Source organism: Mobula birostris, chromosome 21 (assembly GCF_030028105.1).
Source record: "Mobula birostris isolate sMobBir1 chromosome 21, sMobBir1.hap1, whole genome shotgun sequence".
Lineage (NCBI taxonomy): Eukaryota > Metazoa > Chordata > Chondrichthyes > Myliobatiformes > Myliobatidae > Mobula > Mobula birostris.
This window is the reverse complement of record NC_092390.1, coordinates 56,254,266-56,276,782: the sequence shown is the minus strand read 5'-3', so window position 1 is coordinate 56,276,782 and position 22,517 is coordinate 56,254,266. Positions and strand designations below refer to the sequence as shown.

The following is a 22,517-nucleotide window of genomic DNA, read 5'->3' as shown; positions in this document are numbered from 1 at the left end:
TCTGATAGGAGAGGAAAATGGACAATAGGAGAAAGGGAAGAAGGAGGATTGATAGGCAGGTGAGGAGAAGAGGTAAGAGGCCAGAGTAGGGAAAAAAGGGGGAGGAAAGAAATACCAGAAGGAGAATTCGAAGCTCGTGCCAGTAGTTTGGCGGCTACCCGGATGGAATATCAAGTGTTGCTCCTCCATCCTGAGGGTGGACTCATCGTGGCAAAAGAGGAGGCTATGGACTGACTTGTCAGAACAGGAATGGAGATAGGAATTAAAATGATTGACTGCTGGGAAATTCCACTTTTGGTGGACAGAACTGAGGGGCTCGACAAAACGGTTCCCAAATTTACGTCGGGTCTCACCAGTGTAGAGGAGGCCGCATTGGGAGCACCGGACACAACAGGCGGCCCCAGCAGATTCGTAGGTGAAGTCTTCCCTCACCTGGAAGGTCTGTCTGTGGCCCTGAATGGAAGTGATGAAGGAGATGAATGGGCAGATGTTGCGTTTCTGCCACGTGCAGGGATATGTGCTAAGAGGGAGATGAGTGGGGAGGGACAAATGTACAAGGAAATCACAAAGGGAGTGATCCCTGCAGGAAGTGAAGAGTGGGAAGTAAGTAAAGATGTGTCTGGTGGTAGGACCCTGTCAAAGATGAAGTTTTACTCTGTTCCTCATTATATGTGATAATATATCCAATTACCAAGGTGACGTGGTAGCAGTGCGTCTGATGACCGGAATGAATTTAAATTGCGTAAGGCTATTCCTCTGCCCCTAATATATGTAACTTGAATCTGGCAACAAATCAGGAAATTTATTTCAAAGAGATTTTCATATGCACCAGCTGGGTATGGCATGTTGTCTTTTTTAATGTAATTGTGGGCAAATGCCATCACAGGCATCTGGCCACCATCTTCTGCTGTTGCTGACGGTGATCATTTACACATGTACCGCAGAGACGTTAGTGTTTGTGTATAAAAGTAAACTCTAGCTCAAGGTTTCCCAACCCGGGGTCCACAGACCCCTCAGTTAGTAGTAGGGGTCCATGCCATAAAAAAGGTTGGGAACCCCTGCTCTAGATGCAGGTAGTTCTGCTCAAATGCAGGTTTCCATGGTGAGACTTGGTTATACCATGGATTAGGGAACATGATTTTGCTTTATGTGGCTGCACTGGTTAAAGCTCGATCACCGTCGGGAAAACCTGTTTAAATCTGTACTTTGAAGACTGTTCTGCTATTTTGTGCAAGGTTTCTCAGGAACGTAACTATTGCTTCACAGCAGAACAACCTGTCATCACTTAGGCAGAAGTAAAATGTAAATGATCTTTGACACACCAAACTCCAGAAGGTTTATCCATTTACTGAACTCCTCCGTTAATGATATGCACTGCTGTGCACTCAGAGTCAATTCTTCTTCCCAGTCGTAGCAATAAAGGCACCTCACTTCAGAAACTACCCACTCACACGGCTTGTCAATCACCTCCTGCACCATCTGTGAAAGAGTCTGAGATTTCCACATGTATCCGCAATACTGGAATCAACACTGACATCCTCAATCTCAAACCACTCCCTAAGAGGAAGAAGAAGTTATGCCTTAGTAGGTGCCTGGTAAGCAAATGCCGAGCAGGTTCCTCTGCGTCGGAATCAGGTTTATTATCATTGGCTTACGGCACCGTGCTAAGGTCTTAGGCACATACAGTATATACAGCTAGGGTGCATAAGTCTTTTGCACAGCACTGTATTTGTCAACGTGGAGCAGAGAGCGAGTTTGTAAATCTGCAGAGAAAGCGTGCCGGGGCTGGATGTGGTGCAGGTGCAGACACACCCAGCCCTGAGACACCAGGCAAAGTCATTTGATTCCAAACAATTGGTTTATTGATCATTACAGAATGTTTCTCCCATCCTTCCCACTCCCTCCTCTCTCAACTTCCCTTTTCCCAACTATGATACCCCACACCCAGTCTACAATAGAGAGCCATACCAGAACCAGGTTTACCATCACTCACATTTGCCGAGAAATTAGTTTTTTTTGCTGCAGCAGCAGTACAGTACAATACATGAAGCACAAAATTCTTAGGCACCCAAGCTACATATACAATATATATATGCCTAAGACTTTTTGCACAGTACTGTATATGGTGAAATTTGTTGTTATATGACAGTAGTACAGTGCCATACATAAAAATATTAGTATTTACCTCCTCCCTGATTGTAGTAATGAGAAGAGGGAATGCCCTGGATGACGAGTGTCCTTTATGATGAATGCTATCTTCTTAATTCATTGCCTTTTGAAGATACTAGGGAGGCTCATGCCCACGATGGATCTGGCTGAGTTTACAACTCTCTGCAGCTTTTCCAGATCCTGCACATTGGCTTCTCCATACCAGATGGTGCTACAACCAATCAAAATGCTATAGAAATTTGCTATAGTCTTTCGTGAAATACCCAATCTTCTCAAACTGCTAATGAAATATAGCCACTGCCGTGCCTTCCCGTAGCTGTATTAATATGTTGGGCCCAGGATAGATTCTCTGAGATGTTGACACCCAGGAAATCGAAGCTGATATATATTTTTTCTTTTCTATTGGCTGACTTGTTTCAAGGATTGTTAATGAGAATGCAGAGGGCGAACAGCAAGTACACTGATTAGTTTGTTAACATAGATTTAGCAATTTGAATGAAGTTTTTGGAGATTTACTGTTAGGATTTATTGTCCAGTCAGTTATATTTCTTTCTTCTGTTCCCTGCAGATGATAGAAACTGAATGTTTTAAGGAACTGAATGTATTTGGTCCAAATGGAAGTCTACCTCAGGACCTCGATAGGAGTTATCTGCCCGAACCACCCAAACGAAGTCTACTTCAAAGACTTTTCCGGCGGCAGGTGAGACTCAACCCAATGAAGTTCCTCAGCTGCTGTTCCCATCTGCTTTAGATTGCCTACCAGAATATTGATATTGGTCATTTGTAGTAACCTAAGGGAATTAAAATTCCTTAAGACCATAAACTGTTGGATCCCTTCATCCTATCAGCAAGTTAGTGGCTAATATTGGTTTAATTACAACAGAGACAGATTAGTGAGTAAATGAGAGAGCAGAAACCATAATGGAGCCCTGTTAGTGCCATCTTGTGGTACCGCCTCAGGAAATGTAATAATAGACCTACACTGCCCTCTAATTGTGACATCCATAGATGAAAATTAACACTGCGTGCTTCAATGTATAATTCATTATTGATCGAAGTTTATTTTGCAACAGATTAGTTTGTGGACTGTGATTTGTATAATTAACATTCCATGATAAAGCAATAATTTAGTAGTGAAGAGCTAAAGGCACTGACGTGGTACTTTCGATATTGGTTTATTATTGTCATGTGTACCAGGATACAGAGTAAAGCTTGTCTTACATATTGTTTATATAGAACAAATCGGGCAGTACGGTGACATAGTGGTTAGCACAACGCTTTACAGTACTAGCAATTCAGGTTCAATTCCCGGCACTGCCTGTAAGGTGTTCACATGATCCTCCCATAACCACGTGGGTTTCCTCCGATTTCTCTGGTTTTCTCCCGCAGTCCAAAGGTGTACTCGTTGGTAGGTTAATTGGCCATTATAAATTGTCCTGTAATTAGGCTAGGATTCAATCAGGGGTTGCTGGGCGGCATGGCTCGAAGGGCCAGAAGGGCCTATTTCATGGTGTATTTCAATCAAATAAATAAAATCATTACTCATTGCATTGATAAGGTAAAACAATAACAATGTAAAAGGAAGTGTAAAAGCTATTGTAAAAGTGCAGTGCAGGTAAATGATAAAGTGTAAGATCATAACGAGTAGACTGCAAGGCCAGGAGTCCATCTATTTGTGCAAGAGGTCTGTTTGAGAGTCTGATAACAGTGGATAGAAGCTGTCCGTGAGCCTGGTGGTACGTGCTTTCAGGCTTTTTCATCTTCTGCCCGATGCGAAGGGGGAGAAGAGAGAATGACCAGGTTGGGTGGGTCTTTGATCATGCTTGCTGCTTACTGAGGCAATGACAAGTATGAACAGGGCTCACAGAGGGGAGGCTGGTTCCTGTGATGTACAGAGCTACATCAACAGCAGTTTCTCTGCAGTTTCTTGTCGTCATGTGCAGAGCAGTTCGCCATGATGCATCCAGACAGAATCCTTTCTGTGGTGCATAGATAAAAATTGGTAAGAGTCGATGGGGACATGGCAGATCTCTTTCTTTAGTTTATCTGAACTTCTAATCTAAAACTTAAGTAGTTTTTTTTCCATTTAAATTATAAAATTAACTGGGTAAAGATATGACAATGTCCTTTCTCTGCATTATCAAGTGACAATTTGTCCGATTTAAGCTCCAGGCCAGATTTTAAAAGATCGGGATTTTGGGGCCAGAGTCAAGGGATGAGCTGGTGTTCAGCTCACTGCTTCATGAGGTTTACTCGTCTCTGTGCTGAACTGAAGCTGTGGCCTGCAACTAACAGGCTCCTGGATCGGCTGCAGTGATGACTGGCTCTGTGGCAGTGGACTCCACTTTCATGAACTTCAGTTCTGAATATGATTTGCTTACTTTTATTGTTTGCATGATTTTTTTCTGCACATTGAGTGTTTGTTAGTCTTTTTAATGGGTTCTGTAGGGTTTCTTGTTTTGTGGCTGCCTGTAAGGAGACGAATCTCAAGGTCATATTTAGTATACATACTTTGATAATAAATGTACTTTGAACAATACTAAGATTGGAGTTGAATGTGAACTTCTGGTCAAGATGGCGCTGAACTGCTGTCTCTGTTAAGGTTGAGGCTAAGACTTAGTTGTTCTTTATGTTTGTAGGGATAGCCTTGGGGACAGAGAGGGGAGTTAGGGGTCACCTTAAGGTTTAGGGACAGGGATTTGGAGAATTAGAGGTTAGGCCAGAGTCTAGACGTGGCATCCAAAGGCCAGCAACGTAGACATGAGACAAAGGACATCTGTGGACAGATAAGGGGACAGCAGACCAGCGAGGACAAACGCTTGAGGCCTTCCCCCACCCCAGGTCAGCAAGTCGTCGGCACGTTCCGGGGTTGTAGTTCTATGTGGGGATGAGCAATAGTGACCCCACTTAGTCTGTGAGCCAGCACGACTGGAATTCGAGGCCCAGTGTTTGGTGTCCTGGTCATCGGAATGTCTGGCATTCAACGTCCAGGGTCATCCTTTGGGTCAATACCGAAGATCAAAGCTCAAAGATTTATCTGAAGTCTGGAAGGCGAAGCACAAGGGCCAGAGCTCTGAACTCGAAGGCCCAATTACTGTGAGTCTGGAGGCCGATGACAATCTATCCTGGGGCTGGAAGACTGTCAGTGTGTGTGAGTGGGCAGGTGGGAGGGAGGAAGGTGGTTTCTGTTGCTGTTGTTGCTGCGGTTGCTCGTGCTGTTCTCTGCAGATCGTGGGCATGCAATGTTGGTGCTGGAATGTGTGGCGACACTCATCTCATGGTTCTTTGGTTGTGTTGGTTGTTATCTAACTATAACACATTTCACTATATGTTTTGGTGTATGTGTGATAAATGAATCTGAATCTGAAATTGGGTACTGAAAAATGAAGGGATATAGAACAACACAGTAAGTTAGTCTCTGATAAATCTCAAGTAAAGTGTAGCAGTGTTTTGAAGCAGTCAGTGGTGTCCTCCCTAAACACACTCCAACTAACCCCCCATTATTCCAAAAAAAGCAATTTATCAGACATGTTAGATTTGCAAATCGATATATGTACTTTGGGTGCGGTGGCTGGAATGTGGTTGTGATACAAATTAGCCTAGATACATTGCATAGCATGAAGGGTTTGAAGAACTGATGGGGTTCTTCTGCCCTTATCATAAGGTGACAATGTTTTTTGTCCGATCATGCACATTGTGTCTTTATCCCTTAAGATGATGATGACCTCTGTAGATCAGGGTGAACCATAGATGTTGAGTCCTAGCTGCCTAGATACATAAGCCTGGGCAGTACAATATGGAGACCAGGCTTATGTAGGAGTCCATGTAGCAAGCTTCCCCTCTCCTTGCATCTGATCAACCCAAAGGAACAGCAGAGACTGATGGAGTTTGGCACCGGCAGCGTCGCAGGAGTTACCGGTCAGCGTTGAACTCAACATAGGACTGCATTAGGGACTCCAGCTCCGGACTTTTCGCTCAAGATTTACTCCTGAAGCCTTCCCCCTAAGCAAGGCAGCAGAGGTTTGAGATCAGAGTTTACCTTCTCCCAGATCAGCTGCCAACCACAGCTGAAGAGCCCCGTCTGCCCGAAGCAACTGGTTTTAAGGCAGTAGTGACCCACCTTTGCCCCTTCTCCTGTCACTAAAAAAGGATCCGCTGGACTTAATGGCCAAGCCACACGTGAAGGCCAGGAGGTGGACTTGGTTGTTGAAGGCTATTTGAGGCGCACGCCATTGGAAGCAGTTAATAGATTGTGGGATCTCATCCCCACTACCAACCCCAGCTTAAGAAGATCAACATCAACTCTCGTCAACTTCCAGTCAGGGTGGCACCTGTGTACAAAGCTCTTTCAGTTGACATCTTCTGGCTAGATCATGAAATCATGCATTTCACTTTCTTTTTAACTTTTATGTTTTCATCTTGAATGTGACTCTGGAACTGTTGGAGCCTGTGATTTGCAGTTTGGAGATCGTTTGGGTATTCCAGCACTCTGCAGTCTCCGAGGGGATTCCCGGAGGCAGAGGTAGAGTGCGCGAACCTCCTGGCAAGAAGGCTGAGAGCTGATGTTTGACTCCGTTTAGCCAATTAAAGCTTCCTTTGTTTGCCGATTAAAGCGATGAGGGAGGTTGAAACATTGAGGCAAATGCAGAAGGTGAGCGCCAACTGCCTGCCCTTTGATCGCTGGTGGGATCACTCTTGTATCGGAGAGGGGAGACTGCCTTTTGATCGCTGGTGGGATCACACTGCTACAGAGAGGGAAAGGCCTGTCACTGAGCCCGGAGAACGTTACCCATGTTTTCTTTTTTTTTGATATGGATTTGGACTATGGACATCTTTTTCCAGACTTATTGTTTTTATATTCTGAGTTTTTCACCCAATCATTCTCGTTTTATTATGTGTGGGGGAGGGGATTTGGGGGTCGATATGCCTGTTTAGTCTTTGTTCCTTTTTGGGGTTGATGATCATGCTACCGGTCTTTTCTTTCTTGGTTTTATGGCTATCTGGAGAAGAAGAATTTCAGAGTTGTATACTTTGATAATAAATGAACCCTTGAATCTCAAAAATGCAGGAAAGGTTTCTATTCTGGCTAGCCATGTGATGTTATAATTTTACTAAATGCAATACACACATAAAGGAGGCATCTGTAAATACACCATGAGGGAACATATGTAAAGCACTAATGAAACAAATAAATTTATTCCAAAATAAGTATGAGTATGTATTTGGCTGGAACAGATTCAAACTGCAACAAATCCTGTGGACATTTATTTTTCTATTGAGAAACAGAACAGAATGGGCCTTTCTGGCTCTTTGAACTGCACCACCAGCAATCCCCCAATTTTAATCCGAGCCTAATCACAAGACAATTTACAATGACCAATTAATCTATCAACCAATTAATCTTTGGACTGTGGGAGGAAACCAGAGCACCCGGAGGAGATCCATGCAGTCATGGGAAGAACGTACAAGCTCCTTCCAGGACAGCAGCAGGAATTGAACCCGGGTCGCTGGTACTGTTAACCACTACGCTACATGTTCGTCTGTGATGTACAGGACATTGCGGTATTTGATTTCAGCTTCAGGTGTTGGCTGTCTGCTTTATTCAGAACAGCAGAACTTTTTGTTCCTGAGTAAAAACAATTCATAGGATTTTGTGTTAGAACTGTACAAGATGTTGGTGAGACCACCATGGGAGTATTCTGTTTGCCCAGCTATAGGAAGGATCTCGTTTTACCAGAAAGGGTGCAGAAAAGATTCACATGGATATTACTGGGACTGGAGGTATAAGGAGTGTCTTGATAGGATGAGGATTTTTTCCCTTGGAGTGTAGGTGGTTGAGGATTGATTTCATAAAATCATGGAGAACATAAATAAAATGAAGGTCCACAGATTTTTATTGCCACAGTAGAAGAGTCTAAAGCTAGAGGCCATGGGTTTAAAATGAGAGAGGAATGATTTAAAGACCTGAGGGGTAACTTCTTCAACATTTACAATTTTTACAATTACAACATTTGAAAGACATTTGGACAGGTACATATATAGGAGGTACAGTACTGTGCAAAAGTCTCAGGCAAATATATACATATAGCTAAGGTGCCCAAGACTTTTGCACAATACTGTAGTAATTTTATGTATTACACTGTACCGCTGCCATTCAAAAAAAACTATTTGCATGACATATGTTGGTGATAAGAAACCTGGTTCTGATATGGATCTCTGTTGTGGACAAAGGATGGGGAAGGGTCAGGGAGAGGGGAATCATGGTTGGGAGCAGGAGAAAGGAGAGGAGAGGGAGAGGGAAGCACCAGAGAGACATTCTGTAATAATCAATAAACCAATTGTGTGGAATCAAATGACCTGGCCTGGTGTCTCAGGGCTGGATGTCTGCACCCCACCCCTGGCACTCCTTCTCTGCCATCTGTCCCACGCCCCTCCTGTGGTGCTCCACACTTGTCATTCCCAACATCCTTTGCTCCCGCCAGTTTTACAAACTCGCTCTCTGCTCCATGTTGACAAATACAATACTGTGCAAAAGTCAGACACCCTCGCTATACATATGCATATGGTATGAGACTTGCCGGCTACCCTCACCTGGTTTAGCTCACCTGTTGAAGTGGTGTACAGGGGTGTGGCCACTGTCACATGCAAACAGCTACTTGGAGCCATGGGTGAGAACTGCGTATCCAGTGCAGACCAAAGATAGCATTCAAGATGATTGTTGGTAACTTCAAATTCTTTGTAGGTCCAAATTTGTTGAAGTAGTGAAATCATTTTATTTTTACTTCCAGTCATTTCTGGCATCTCCAAGCCTGAATGCTTGAAACCGCAGTGAGCAACAGTTCTGAATTTTCTTACTGCTTATTTCTCGCCAACTATCAATGTCAAAAATTACTGTATTTTAAACACAAACACACACAGCTGACAGAATTAAAAACTCAAACAAGAGGGAATCTGCAGATGCTGGAAATCCAAGCAACACACACACAAACTGCTGGAGGAACTCAGCAGCCCAGGCAGCGTCTATGGAAAAAGTACAGTCGACGTTTCGGGCCGAGACCGTTTGGCATGACTGGGTTTAACAACAGCTTTTAAACTGTTTGCTCTCAGCACAGTGTGTGTCTAATGGCCACACAAATCCACGTGACTGATCCTAGTTAGAATATGCTCAGCAATGGTCTCCTGTCCCAATTAAGCGGCGTGGTGTCCCAAATAAACAAAAGGAATCCCAGCTATTTTCTCGATTAGTTTTTGTTTGTTAACAGTTGTCCCAAATAAGCAGATGCCCCGATTAACCAATGGCCCAATTAACCAGGATCTACTGCTTAAGAAAATTAGATACTGAACCAAAGAAGGCAAGGTTCAAACGTTGCATTAAAAAGAGGGGGCCTGAAGAGACTTTGGGAGGATATTCTAGGACGTTGGCCTGAGCAGTTAGTATGGCTGACAGGGTGCCAGTGAAACACATTTGACTAACTAAAAAAGCTTTATGAAGGCAGGGTGCAGAACGAAATGGACTCCCAAACACAGAGAACAAAATTTGCAAATTTAGGCATTGTGTTTCAGGAATCAAACCATTTCATAGAACAAATATAATTTGTTTAGCTATGGTTTCAGTAAGCAAAGTTTTCAATGAATCATAGTTTTGGAAGTGATTCCCGTGGGATATTCACTCAGTGGCCACTTTATCAGGTACGCCGGCTCGTTAATGCAAATATCTAATCAGTCAATCATCTGGCAGCAACTCAATGCATAAAAACATGTAGATATGGTCAAGACGTTCATTTGTTCAAACCGAATGTCAGAATTGTGAAGAAATGTGAATGAAGTGATTTTGAACATGGAATGATTGTTGGTGCCAGATGGGGTGGTTTGAGTATCACAGAAAATGTTGATTTCATAGGATTTTCATGCACAACAGTCTCTAGAGTTTATAGAAAATGGTGCAAGAAACAAAAAACATCCAGTAAGCTGCAGTTCGGCAAAAACCTCGTGTTAATGAAAGTAGTCAGAGGAGAATAGCCAAACTGGTTCAAGCTGACAGGAAGGTGACAGTAACTGAAATAACCACACCTTACAATAGTGATGTGTAGAAGAGCACCAAGTTTCATAATGACTATATGGCACATTTCAGACATAATAATGTTGACCCAACGTGCTCTCTTTTTGAATTATATTTGAGTTCAAGTTGGAAGCAGTCTGCCGCCTTTTCAATTCTGCCGTTCGAGCAACACAGACCGTGATGCACTTCATAGTGAAAAGCACATTCTTACAGCAGTGAGGTTTTAAAAGGTCAAAAACTATTTAATGGTGCTGCAGGGTTTTGTATTAAACATGGGTTCCCTTCTACAACTTTCCTTTGTGTTGTTGTACTACTTTTGTCGATGCTCAGGCAGGGAAGTCCGGCACTTCTGAACAGCAGAGAAGTGAGCACCACCTTTTAAGGAAGTCTGATCTTTCAAATGGCAATGCCTAAAAAAGGCAGCATCTCCATCACCCAGAATATGCTCTCTACTCATTGCTGCCATCAAGGAGAAGGTTTGGGAGCCTGAAGATACACACTCAATGTTCAAGGAACAGCTTCCTCCCCACCACCATCAGATTTCTGAATGGACAACAAACCCATGAATTCTACCTCACCACTTCTTTGTCTTTTTTATTTTGCTCTCTTTTCCCAGTACTTGTTTAATTTATTTATATATACAGTATTGTGCAAAAGTCTAGATTTTTTAGCTGGTTTCAGATGGTATGGCCTCCACAGAGCCCTGATCTCAACATCATTGAGGCTGTCTAGGATTACCTGGAGAGATAGCAGCAAGTGAGAGAGTCAAAGTCTGCAGAAGAACTGTGATAAGTTCGCCAAGATGCTTGCAGCAGCATCACAGCTGTGTGGCATCACTTAATTGGCATTCACAAGAAAAACATAAATTAAGTACAAGTTTTACCAGAAATAACATAAATCATACAAAAAAAACATGAAATTCACTTTAGTGCAAAGTGATCTTGGTTGTCATAGTGTCGCTGAACTCCAGTGGTTAACATTGTGCTTAAAGTTCAAAGTACATTTATCACCAAAGTATGCATATATTATACAATCTTGAGATTCGTCCCTTAACAGGCAGCCACGAAACAAAGAAACACAAAAATAACATTAAAAAGACTGTCGTGCACCCAATGTGCAGAAGTGGAAAAAAAACAAATCATGCAAACAATAAGTGCAAGAACAAATGTTTCAAGAACAAATGACTGAAATGAAGTAACTTACCAAACCAGGCCATGGTGCAGCCAGTCAGAATGCTTACCCCAAAAAGGTTCCATTTTAGATTCCAAAATTTAGCTGCATTTCTCCAGTATGAGATTCATCGTCATCATCATCAGGTGCCATGCCCAGTTCGAGCTTTGACTGCCATGGCCCACACACTCCTGTTTCGGGTCAAGTGGATCAATTCTTTTTCTTTTTCAATCTTTTTATTAGTTTCATAATAATAAGCATACCATAATATTGATACAAAGTTATTGGGAATACATTGTTGTGGTTAACATAGTTAAATATAAGCCCAGTTGACACATGAATGTTAAATCTCCCAATCATACAGGATACAGATAAACGACATAAAACAAAAAAAATCTAAAAGAAAACATGAAAAAAGAAAAAAAATATACCCCCCCAAAAAAAAACTAACCTAAACAGTGATAATCAACTAAACCAAGAAAAAAAGACATGGGCTGTTATGTAACATTGTAAAAAAAAGAACCATTAGTGTCGACGACTCCATTCCTCTCAACATATATTACAAAGTGGATCAATTACAAAGTGGATCAATTCATTGGTATTCATTTCCAGTTCTCTGGCTGCTGTCTCCATCATCATTTGTCTTTGCCTTCCTTTTGCTTTCTTCCCTTCAATCTTTCCCATAATTATCATGCATTCTAACTCCTCTTTCCTAATCACATGTCCAATGAAGTTACGTTGCCTTTTCATGATCTCATACATTATTTCTCTTTTTATCCTTACTCTGTTCATGACATCCTCGTTAGATATTTGTTTTGTCCATGATATTCTTTGCATCCTCCTCAAAAACCACATCTCTGCTGCTTCAATTCGTTGCCTTATGTTACTAGAGATTGTCCAACATTCTGATCCATATAACATAACTGGATAAATGTAATATTTTCAGTACTCTGAGGCGGGATGTCATGCCTAGTTTAGTGTTGGTCAGTATACTCTTCATTCTCGTAAAGGTGTCTTTTGCCATCCCTATTCTTCTTTTGATGTCCATGTCACACCTGCCATCTGATGTCACCCAGCTTCCTAAGTAGCAAAAGTTCTGTACTTGTTTTATGTCTTTCCCATTTATTTTCAGCCTGCAGGTAGGATTCTCCTTCTTTTTGGATATCACCATACACTGTCTTTTTGCAATTGATAAATAGACCCATTTTTGCACTTTCTTCAACAACTATATCAATTAAGTTATGTAGTTCTTCCTCCGTACTTGCAATTAACACAGTGTCATCCGCATATCTGAAATTATTGATGTTTTCACCACCAACTTTGATTCCCAAGATGTCTCTTATTTTTTGTAATATTGTTTCACTGTACACATTAAACAAATCAGGGAGAAAACACACCCTTGTCTAACGCCTCTCTTGATTTTCGTAAACTGACTCGCTTCTCCATCTATTCTTACAGCGGCAGTTTGTTCCCAGTACAGATTTCTGATTAGGTGGAGGTCTTTCGAATCTAGATCTAGAGTTTCCTGTAATATTTTGAATAACTTCCTGTGTTTCACTTTATCAAATGCTTTTGTGTAGTTGATAAAACAATCAAACAAATCTTTTTGCACTTGAATAACTTGTTCTGATAGTATCCTTAACACAAATATTGCGTTTCTTGTACCTTTGTCTTTCACAAAATCACATTGTACATTACCTATTTCAGCTTGTATCTTACTTTTCGCTCTTGTCATCAAAATTCTCAGAAGTATCTTAGTGATATGATTTATTAAACTTACAGTCCTACGTAATTCATATTCTATGGCTCCAGGTTTCTTAGGACGAGTGATAAATGCTGATTTTTTTCACTTCTTCTGGTATTATTCCAGTCTCATAAATGTCATTGATTAAATCAGTAAGATTTTCAATTTCATAATCTTCAAGGGCAATAATTTGTTGTATTACTAATTCATCAGGACCTGCTGCCTTTCCTTTCTTCATCTTATTTATTGCATTACGAACTTCAGATTTTAAAATACACTTAGACCTTCAATATTCTTCTTAATTTCTGGTACAGTATTTCGCCTCGATCACCTTCAAACAATTCCTGAATATACTCAGTCCATCTGTTCATAATCTCATCTTTTTCAATGATAATGGTACCATCCTTTGCTTTCAAACATCCACCTGAAGAACAGAGGAGCTTTTTACCAGTGATATTCTTGATTTGTTGATGTAACCTTTTTGGATCAATAATAGGGATTCTTTCTAGTTACACACATCAAAGTTGCTGGTGAACGCAGCAAGCCAGGCAGCATCTGTAGGAAGAGGTGCAGTCGACGTTTCAGGCCGAGACCCTTCGTCAGGACTAACTGAAGGAAGAGTGAGTAAGGGATTTGAAAGTTGGAGGGGGAGGGGGAGATCCAAAATGATAGGAGAAGACAGGAGGGGGAGGGATAGAGCCAAGAGCTGGACAGGTGATAGGCAAAAGGAGATACGAGAGGATCATGGGACAGGAGGTCTGGGAAGAAAGACAAGGGGGGGGGACCCAGAGGATGGGCAAGAGGTATATTCAGAGGGACAGAGGGAGAAAAAGGAGAGTGAGAGAAAGAATGTGTGCATAAAAATGAGTAACAGATGGGGTACGAGGGGGAGGTGGGGCATTTGCGGAAGTTAGAGAAGTCGATGTTCATGCCATCAGGTTGGAGGCTACCCAGACGGAATATAAGGTGTTGTTCCTCCAACCTGAGTGTGGCTTCATCTTTACAGTAGAGGAGGCCGTGGATGGACATGTCAGAATGGGAATGGGATGTGGAATTAAAATGTGTGGCCACTGGGAGATCCTGCTTTCTCTGGTGGACAGAGCGTAGATGTTCAGCAAAGCGGTCTCCCAGTCTGCGTCAGGTCTCACCAATATATAAAAGGCCACATCGGGAGCACCGGATGCAGTATATCACCCCAGTTGACTCACAGGTGAAGTGTTGCCTCACCTGGAAGGACTGTTTGGGGCCCTGAATGGTGGTAAGGGAGGAAGTGTAAGGGCATGTGTAGCACTTGTTCCGCTTACACGGATAAGTGCCAGGAGGGAGATCAGTGGGGAGGGATGGGAGGGACGAATGGACAAGGGAGTTGTGTAGGGAGCGATCCCTGCGGAATGCAGAGAGAGTGGGGGAGGGAAAGATGTGCTTAGTGGTGGGATCCCGTTGGAGGTGGCGGAAGTTACGGAGGATAATATGTTGGACCCGGAGGCTGGTGGGGTGGTAGGTGAGGACCAGGGGAACGCTATTCCTAGTGGGGTGGCGAGAGGATGGAGTGAGAGCAGATGTACGTGAAATGGGGGAGATGCGTTTAAGAGCAGAGTTGATAGTGGAGGAAGGGAAGCCCCTTTCTAGTTGTTCACATTCCTGGTTTAACCATTTTTCTTTGGCTTTTTGACATAAGCTTTTAACTTTTTTATCTAAGAACTTATATTCCATAGGATTTGCTTTCTTCAGTCTCCTTTTTTCCATTAGATTTTTGATTTCATCTGTCATCCATTTATTCTTTGTGCTTTTTTCTTTTTTAGGAATCACTGCCTTTGCTGATTCTAGCAAGGCATCCTTCAGAGAGTTAAACTTCATTTCTACATGATTGCTATCATCTTCAACAGATTCTATTGCTAGACTTTGAAATCTATTCCTTACTTCAATTGTAAATTTTGTCTTAAGTTTTCTGTAATTAATTGCGAGTAGTCAAGGGATTGAGATTACTGTCAAAGTTATGCATCGTTGTATATTACTAATATTCGACATGGTTTGTATGTGCAAGGAATAGACCTCAAGCTATGGTGTCGTGGGGAGGTGGGGGGGTGGCGGGGGAGTTTTGTGGTTGACATCAGTGTGCTCTACCGGGTTGGTGGTGTGGCACGGCATCCAAGCTGCAGTCGGAGCTATGATGGCGTGTATTTTGGACTCTTATTGCGTGATTGTGATACCATTTGTACTTGCTTTCTTGTGTTTTCTTTGTGCTGTGTGTGACTGTTGATACTGTGTTTTGCCCCTTGATTCCAGAGTAACACTGTTTTGTTTGATTTAATTCATGGATGTTCACCTATGATTGACTGACAATTAAGCTTGTATTGAATTGAAATTGAAAAATATTCAGGCGTTCTTCAATCAAAAATGATGCTTGCTTTCTGCTGTGGTAAAGTCATCTACTGTGGTCTCTTTTGCAGAATCATCATAATCATTCAAACAGCACTACAGGTGTGAAGGCCCATTCCAATCATCATGTGGATTATCACCAAGCTAATTCAAACTCTGGAGGAAACAGCTAGTCTCAGCTCATCGTTTGTATGGTGAATCTTGGTATTCTTCAATTTTCCCCATTTTACTGGAACTATTTAGCGGGAACACACCAGTTCCTGATAGGGTAACCATTCCACATGACAGAGCTGCTCCGTTTTCTTTGCTCTAGCTGCCTCACTTCCTCTCAGGTCTGTCTTGGAGGTTGGGATCATGATGTTCGAAACAAGATGGTGTCTCCTTAGAATATCGCAATAGCAAATCAATGAAAATGGCTACTTGCACGTATTTAAGAAAATAGCATTTACTAGAACTGTATTTTGTCTTTATTAAAAAAAGGTTTTGTAAATTTCTCTATAACTGTCTTGGTTTACATTTTGTACATTTGTATTTAAAGCAAGTCAGAACAGGATGTAAATTTTCTGTCCAGCAACTACAAGGCCATGTGCTGATTCCACAATGAACATCTTACTTATTTTTTATGAATTGTGATTTAAGACTTCCTCCGCATTTAACAGTGAAAGAGAACTTCTTAACTCTGCAATAGAACATTTTTTCATATCTTTTGCCATATCTGCAGTCATTTTATATTTTTGTAGTTTGTTATAGCTTGGAATTTTATTAAATATCCCTCTTTCATTTGTATTGTTTTTTCATTTTATTTTTATTTAACAAGTGCATCTTTCCTATAATTTATATGTAAGTGACATTTTAATCTGAGTGAATGTATCCTAGATTTCTTTTAAAGAACTTTTCTTAGCACATATTCTTTATCAAGGATGTTTTTCAATGTGAAAATACTCAATTGAGGGGGAACATCATTAGGTTTACTTTGCCATGATTAACGGTACATTTGGTTGAACCCTTACACCACTTAAACATATCGTTAACGTTGGGATGGATAAACACCATGTGTTCCCAGTTAGGTGTGATCTGAATGAAACATCTCAGTTAAATGCAAATAGGAAAGTTCAAAGGTTCAAAGGCTCATTTACTATGAAAGTATGAATACAGTATACAACTCAGATTCATCTTCTCCAGTTAGCCGCAAAACAAAGAAACCCGTGGAAGTCAGTTCAAAGAGAAACAGCAAACCTACCCCCTGCACAAAAAAAAGAATGGCATCTTTTGATCATCAATGCCCCCCCTACCACACACTGTTTGCATTGCTAGTTAGGTGAATGAAGCATGTGTTGAATGCAAATAGAAATGGATGGCAGCTTCTGCTCTGGAATATTAGCATAATGTGTCATGTTGTTGAAGCACTTAGGTAATTGGCTTCCTATTTGCTCTGCATGCCTCATCTCAGGCACTTCGCAGAGGCAAAGCTGAAGTGGAAGCAAGGCCATTTCTTTTGGCGGAAAAAGATAAGTGAGCCAATCTTCTCAGACTGCCTAAGGATTGTCCTAGACATGGGCTCAGGTTGCCAGATTGGGCTGCTTAAAGTGGATGAGAATTAATGAGAGAAAACAAAAGCAATCTCAATTGGAAACCTTTCCCTCTCAACCCATTACCAACAGAGTTGGGTTGTGTGGATAAAAGGATTAATTAAAGTGCAAAGCAGTAGTTTTCGAACAATATCCAGTTGATATGTTCCTTAGGATACTGGGGATCTCATACAGCCTTAACAAAGCCCCAGGCTGTTTTATTTTACATGATGTGCATTTTTAATATTCTGTCAATCAATTAATCAATCATACCTGTTAGCTTACTTGGAGTCTGCGGCTACACACCAGCAAGAGGGCCCAATGAGAATTAATCTATTCCTCTTTAGAGAAAACTATGTATATACGTACATGATAAAATAGGTAGTATTACATATGATTGTAGTAAATTTATAAATTTACTTCACTCCCTATATTTTGATCCATTTTTATTTGCCCTAGTCTTAAAATGTGTTGCAAGTCATAATGATTTCAATGTTAGTCGTACTTCAAAGAGTTAAGCGTATTAACGCGATTTCTGTTGCTGTTTGTGAGGAGGTTGTGTAGTGTACAGTCAGAAAGGAATAATCAGATGTGGTGTAAGGGTTAAATCTAACAATATGAACATATATTAATATCCATAAACATTTACCTAGTGGGGAGAGTGTCCTTATCATTAATGTACAGTCAATTCCTGTTACTTGAATAGTCATTTAAATGTCAAAATTGTACTTAATTACCAGAGGTTGACAGAAAAACTTAGTAAGACTATTCTTTTAGCCAAATCCCCTGCACATTTTAATCACAATGGAATGTTTTATGAATATGATTTATTTTATATTCTTTTAAATTTGCTGTGATTTAAATAAGTGTCAAGTAATGTTTCATTACAATTGAATTGTAAAATTAAGCAATTGAGGTATTCATATTCACTTAACAGGAATTTACAACTTTCATTAATAAAAATGAAACAGCAAAAAAATTGTGCTTTTTACTGACTTCTCAAAAACTGTTTACTTGGCAGATATTCACTTGAATAATTACTAATATCAGTTGAAGCAGCTGGGCTTAATTAGATTTTGAACAAAATGAACTTACACCGTTTTGGACACAAAATCCATTTAAAGTGGCAATGCATTTGTTCGATAAATAGATCTTTTGTTTAGCTTTCACGCTTATCACAAGGCTGCTTGCATCCAGAAGCTTCTGGTTGTAGTATTCTCTAGGTATTCCTCCCTACTGCCTGTTAGGCCACTGCCATTTAGGAAAGCAAAGAAGGTTCTGCACCTCTAGCGGTGTTCAAGGCTTCCTTCATTGTGTCAGTAACTCAATTTTCTGCTGTCAGTTATGCAAGTCCTGGATGGAGACTCTGCAATTCCATCGCTCTCAGATGTAGAAGGATTCTTCATTACTGTTTCCGTAACAATGTTGTTTTACCAGTCCAGGTTGTTGGCCCTGAGCTGAACCCCCAAACCTGGAGGGCCGGTTGACCACTCTTAGTCTGGCCTCTGCCCTTTGACCTGTTTGATGTGGGTGACCCTGCCAAGAGCCAAAGCATAAAGCCCTGACTCCAGCCAACGTAGCTCTCTGGGTTATTGAGGCATGCAATCCTCCAAACTCTACGACAAGACAAGGCTGTAGTCCTCTTGGTATTTCTGGGGAAAGCTTAATCATTTTGATAACCATTATGTGATGACGAGGGTCAGCAAAATGGAAATTTCCTGGACACCTCTCATATCTATATTTGAAGTTGAGTGTAACTTAAAGTTACTGATAGAAAATGACTGTGTCCAACTAATAATGGAAGATGACTTGTATTTATCTGCGTAGGAGCTGACTGCAGGATAAGACAGACACACATGTGGTTTACCTGTCCTTCTAAATGAAAGCTATTGACATAATAAAGGAAACCATGAGCACTGCCAAAGATGGAGGACCTTCAGTGTTGCCTTAAATGCCGGTGGCATATTGGGCAAAAGATTTTGTATCTAATACAATTGATGTAACGTCTTTAGAAAAATGGCTCCTACCGAAGGCTTGTTACATAGCCTGGCAAATTGTAGTTACCAGCTTTTCAGAGGGTCTGTTGATTTCATTGGATAAAATGTAACATATCCATCCATATTAATATAACGTAAAAAAGTTAGTGCAGAGCCTTTCCTGTTATATCTGGCATGATTTTTATTTCTTTAAGACTGATAGATGTTTGGATGTTAAGGGATTTGGGATTTGTGGTTAGTACAGGAAAGTAGGACGAAAGCAAAAATTTACCGACTTATGATCTTACTGAATGGTGGGGTAGGTTGAGGGGCCAAATGGCCTACTCTTGCCTCTATTTCTGAGGTTATTTACCCTCCTTTTGCTGCACTCATTAAAATACATCAGAATTGGGATGACCTCAGTGAATACTTACAAATAGGTTATATATCACATATGCCCAAATTACACTTTGTAACTTTGCACCCCCTTAGCAAAAATAATTTTATGAAATAGTTAAATAGGTAAATCTAAGTGCCCATTTTAGACTTCCTACAGATTTTTGAAGTCGTGTCCAAAAAAAGACAGGAAGTGCCAAATTTAACAAAATTTGAAATGCCAAGTTAACGTTGAAGGAAATGGTATTTGATGTTTTGTTTTGAAACTGTCAGAATGATAAATTGTGGTTAATTTTTTAACCATGTTGTCATCTGTTATTATAGTCAGAAGGTCTGTTGTGAATGAGTGTATTTGCCGCTGGTAATAATTTTTACATGAATAGTGCAGTTGTCATTTTTTGTATAGTGTAAGTTTAGATGTTTTCCAATAGAATGATTTGTTCTGTAGTAATAATACTATTAATTACAACATCCAAAAGTTTACAGCTCTTTTTTCCCCCAAGGGACTTACACTTACTTTTGTTCCTCTCCTGATTCAAGTGCTATAGCTTTGGCCTTCTTTGATGGCTCTTCATTATAACTAACAAATCCAAGGAAAACCCCAGTACTGCTGGAATTACATTTAAGCAAAAACAATATCTTTACTAAAACAGGACCATACATTTGAAAGAAAGTGGGAATATACATTTAATGTGTAAATGTAAAATGCTCTGACTAAATACTATTATTAACATTATTTTGGGATTTTCAGAAATCCTGATTTTTGGTAGAAATATTAGTTTTATTTTGTTATGATACTTTAAAATTATTCCCCAGTGGTTTCTTTTAGAACAGGAGTTCCTAACCCATTTTTTATGCCATGGAGTCTTATCATTAACCAGGGGGTCTATGGACCCTAGGGTGAGAAACCCTGTTTTAGATGAAAAAGGATGCTACGTTGATACTTGGGAAGTAACACATAGTATTTAATAACCAAACAAGCTGTGGATCAGTATAGCAGGTTTAGCCTGGAAAAGTCAGAGTTCTGTGGTTGCCTCTCTTGACAGGAGGTATGTGACTAGTGGTGTGCCGCAGGAATCGGTGATAGGTCTGTTGTTGTTTGTCATCTATAACAATAATCTAGATGATAATATGGTAAACTGGATCAGCAAACTTACGGATGATTGCAAAACTGGGGCATAGTGGACCGTGAGGAAGACTATCAAAGCTTGCAGCAAGACCAAGACCAGATGGAAAAATGGGCTAAAAAATTTAATGCAGACATGTGTGAGGTTTTGTGCTTTGTGAGAACTAGCCAGGGTAGGACTTACATGGTGAGTGGAATAGCACTGAGGAGTGTGGTAGAACAGAGGGAACTGGGAATACAGATCTATAGTTCCTTAAAAGTAGCGTCACAGGTAGACAGGGTCATACAGAGAGCTTCTGGCACATTGGCCTTCATAAGTAAAAACTTTGAGTATGGGATGTTATGTTGAGGTTGTATAAAATGTTGGTGAGGCCTAATATGGAGTATTGCATGTAGTTCTGGTCAACTACCTACAGGAAAAAAAATCAATAAGATGGAAAGAATGCAAAGAAATTTACAAGGATGTTGCTGGGACTTTAAAACTTGAGTTACAGAGAAAGGTTGAAGTGACTTTGTTCCCTGGGGAGAGGGAGAATAAGGGGAGAGTTGATAAAGATATACAAAATTATCAGGAATATTCATTGAGTAAATGCAAGCTGGCTTTTTTTCCACTGAAGTTGGGTGAGAATACAACTGGATAGGTTAAGGGTGAAAGGTGAAATGTTAAAGGTGAACATGAGGGGGGAACTTCTTCCGTCAGAGGGTGCTGAGCATGTGGAACAAGCCGCCAGTGGAAGTGACGCATACAACATTTAAGAGAAGTTTGGAAGGTACCTAGAATGGGGGGTTATAGAGGTCTATGGGACAGTTGTAGGTGAATGGAACTAGGCAAATTATAAATTTGGCATGGACTAGATGGGCCAAAGGGCCTGATTCTGTGCTGTAGTGCTCCATGACTCTGACTGTAAATATATCCTTCATACTAGTTAAAAAGACAATGCAATTATTATCAGTGAAGTGTGTTGTTGCATTAAAATTGTCTCGCAAAAATCCTCCATATTCTCTGGAAGGATAAGGGAATAATATCAGAGTATTTCTACAAGCCAACATCCCAACATATTGGGGGAAGAAGGAGGAGGAGAAGAAGGAGAGGGAGAAGAAGAAGAATCATATTAATTTTAGCACCTCCCAACTGTACATCGTCATATCCTATTATTTATTTATTGAGATACGTTGCAGAATTAACCCTGCGAGCCACCCCACCCAGTAATTCCCCGATTTAAACTGAGCCCAATCACAGGTCAATCTACAATGACCAATCAACCTACCAACCAGTACGCCTTTGGACTGTGGGAGGAAACTGGAGCACCCGGAGGAAAGCCACAGAGTCACGGGGAGAACGTACAAACTCCTTACAGGTGGCAGTGGAAATTGAACCCAGGTCACTGCTACCATGCTGCTCCACAATTATATTATTTTTATTTGCATACTTTGACCTCTTTTGCACGTTGGTTGTTTGTCAGTCTTTGCTTAGTTTTTCATAAATGTATTACATTTGGGCTGAATTGTTCTTTGATCTCAGCAATCCACTTGCAAAAGTTTTGTCACCTTATGAGACATCATCAGTGCACAGCTCATTTGTGGTGTGTCCTCTGAATGCGTAGCATTGATGTAAGGCAATAAGGCCATAATTATATATGTCTCCTTTTAAAGGTATCGCTGAGTTGCACAAGTATTGAAAAGAGAGCCATGAATTCCTGATCCAGCCTGAGATGGGATGCAGCAGCTAAATGGTCAATATCATTAACTGATCAGAACAGTAAAGTAATTCATACCAGGGCCGTCTGCATTCTCGTGCACTGGCTTTAACCTGAATTCAAAATGTTACCATTACAGAAACATTTTACACCATTATAACACAAATCACATTACTCGAGTATATGAACTCACATGTCATCTTGGAATTGTATTGAATGTTTAGCACACATCA

The 22,517-nt window shown here is 40.8% G+C and overlaps 1 protein-coding gene across 1 annotated transcript in view; it reads left to right on the top strand.

The window, feature by feature from the left end:
* The window catches only part of LOC140185813 (G protein-coupled receptor kinase 5-like), a 331,545-nt gene extending 315,238 nt beyond the window's left edge, over positions 1-16,307 (top strand). The window contains exons 15-16 of the mRNA XM_072239529.1: positions 2,738-2,869; positions 15,593-16,307. Coding sequence (XP_072095630.1) covers positions 2,738-2,869; positions 15,593-15,694 — 234 coding nt within the window. The 3' untranslated portion in view covers positions 15,695-16,307. The remainder of the gene's footprint in view (positions 1-2,737; positions 2,870-15,592) is intronic.
* Positions 16,308-22,517: the final 6,210 nt, after the last annotated feature.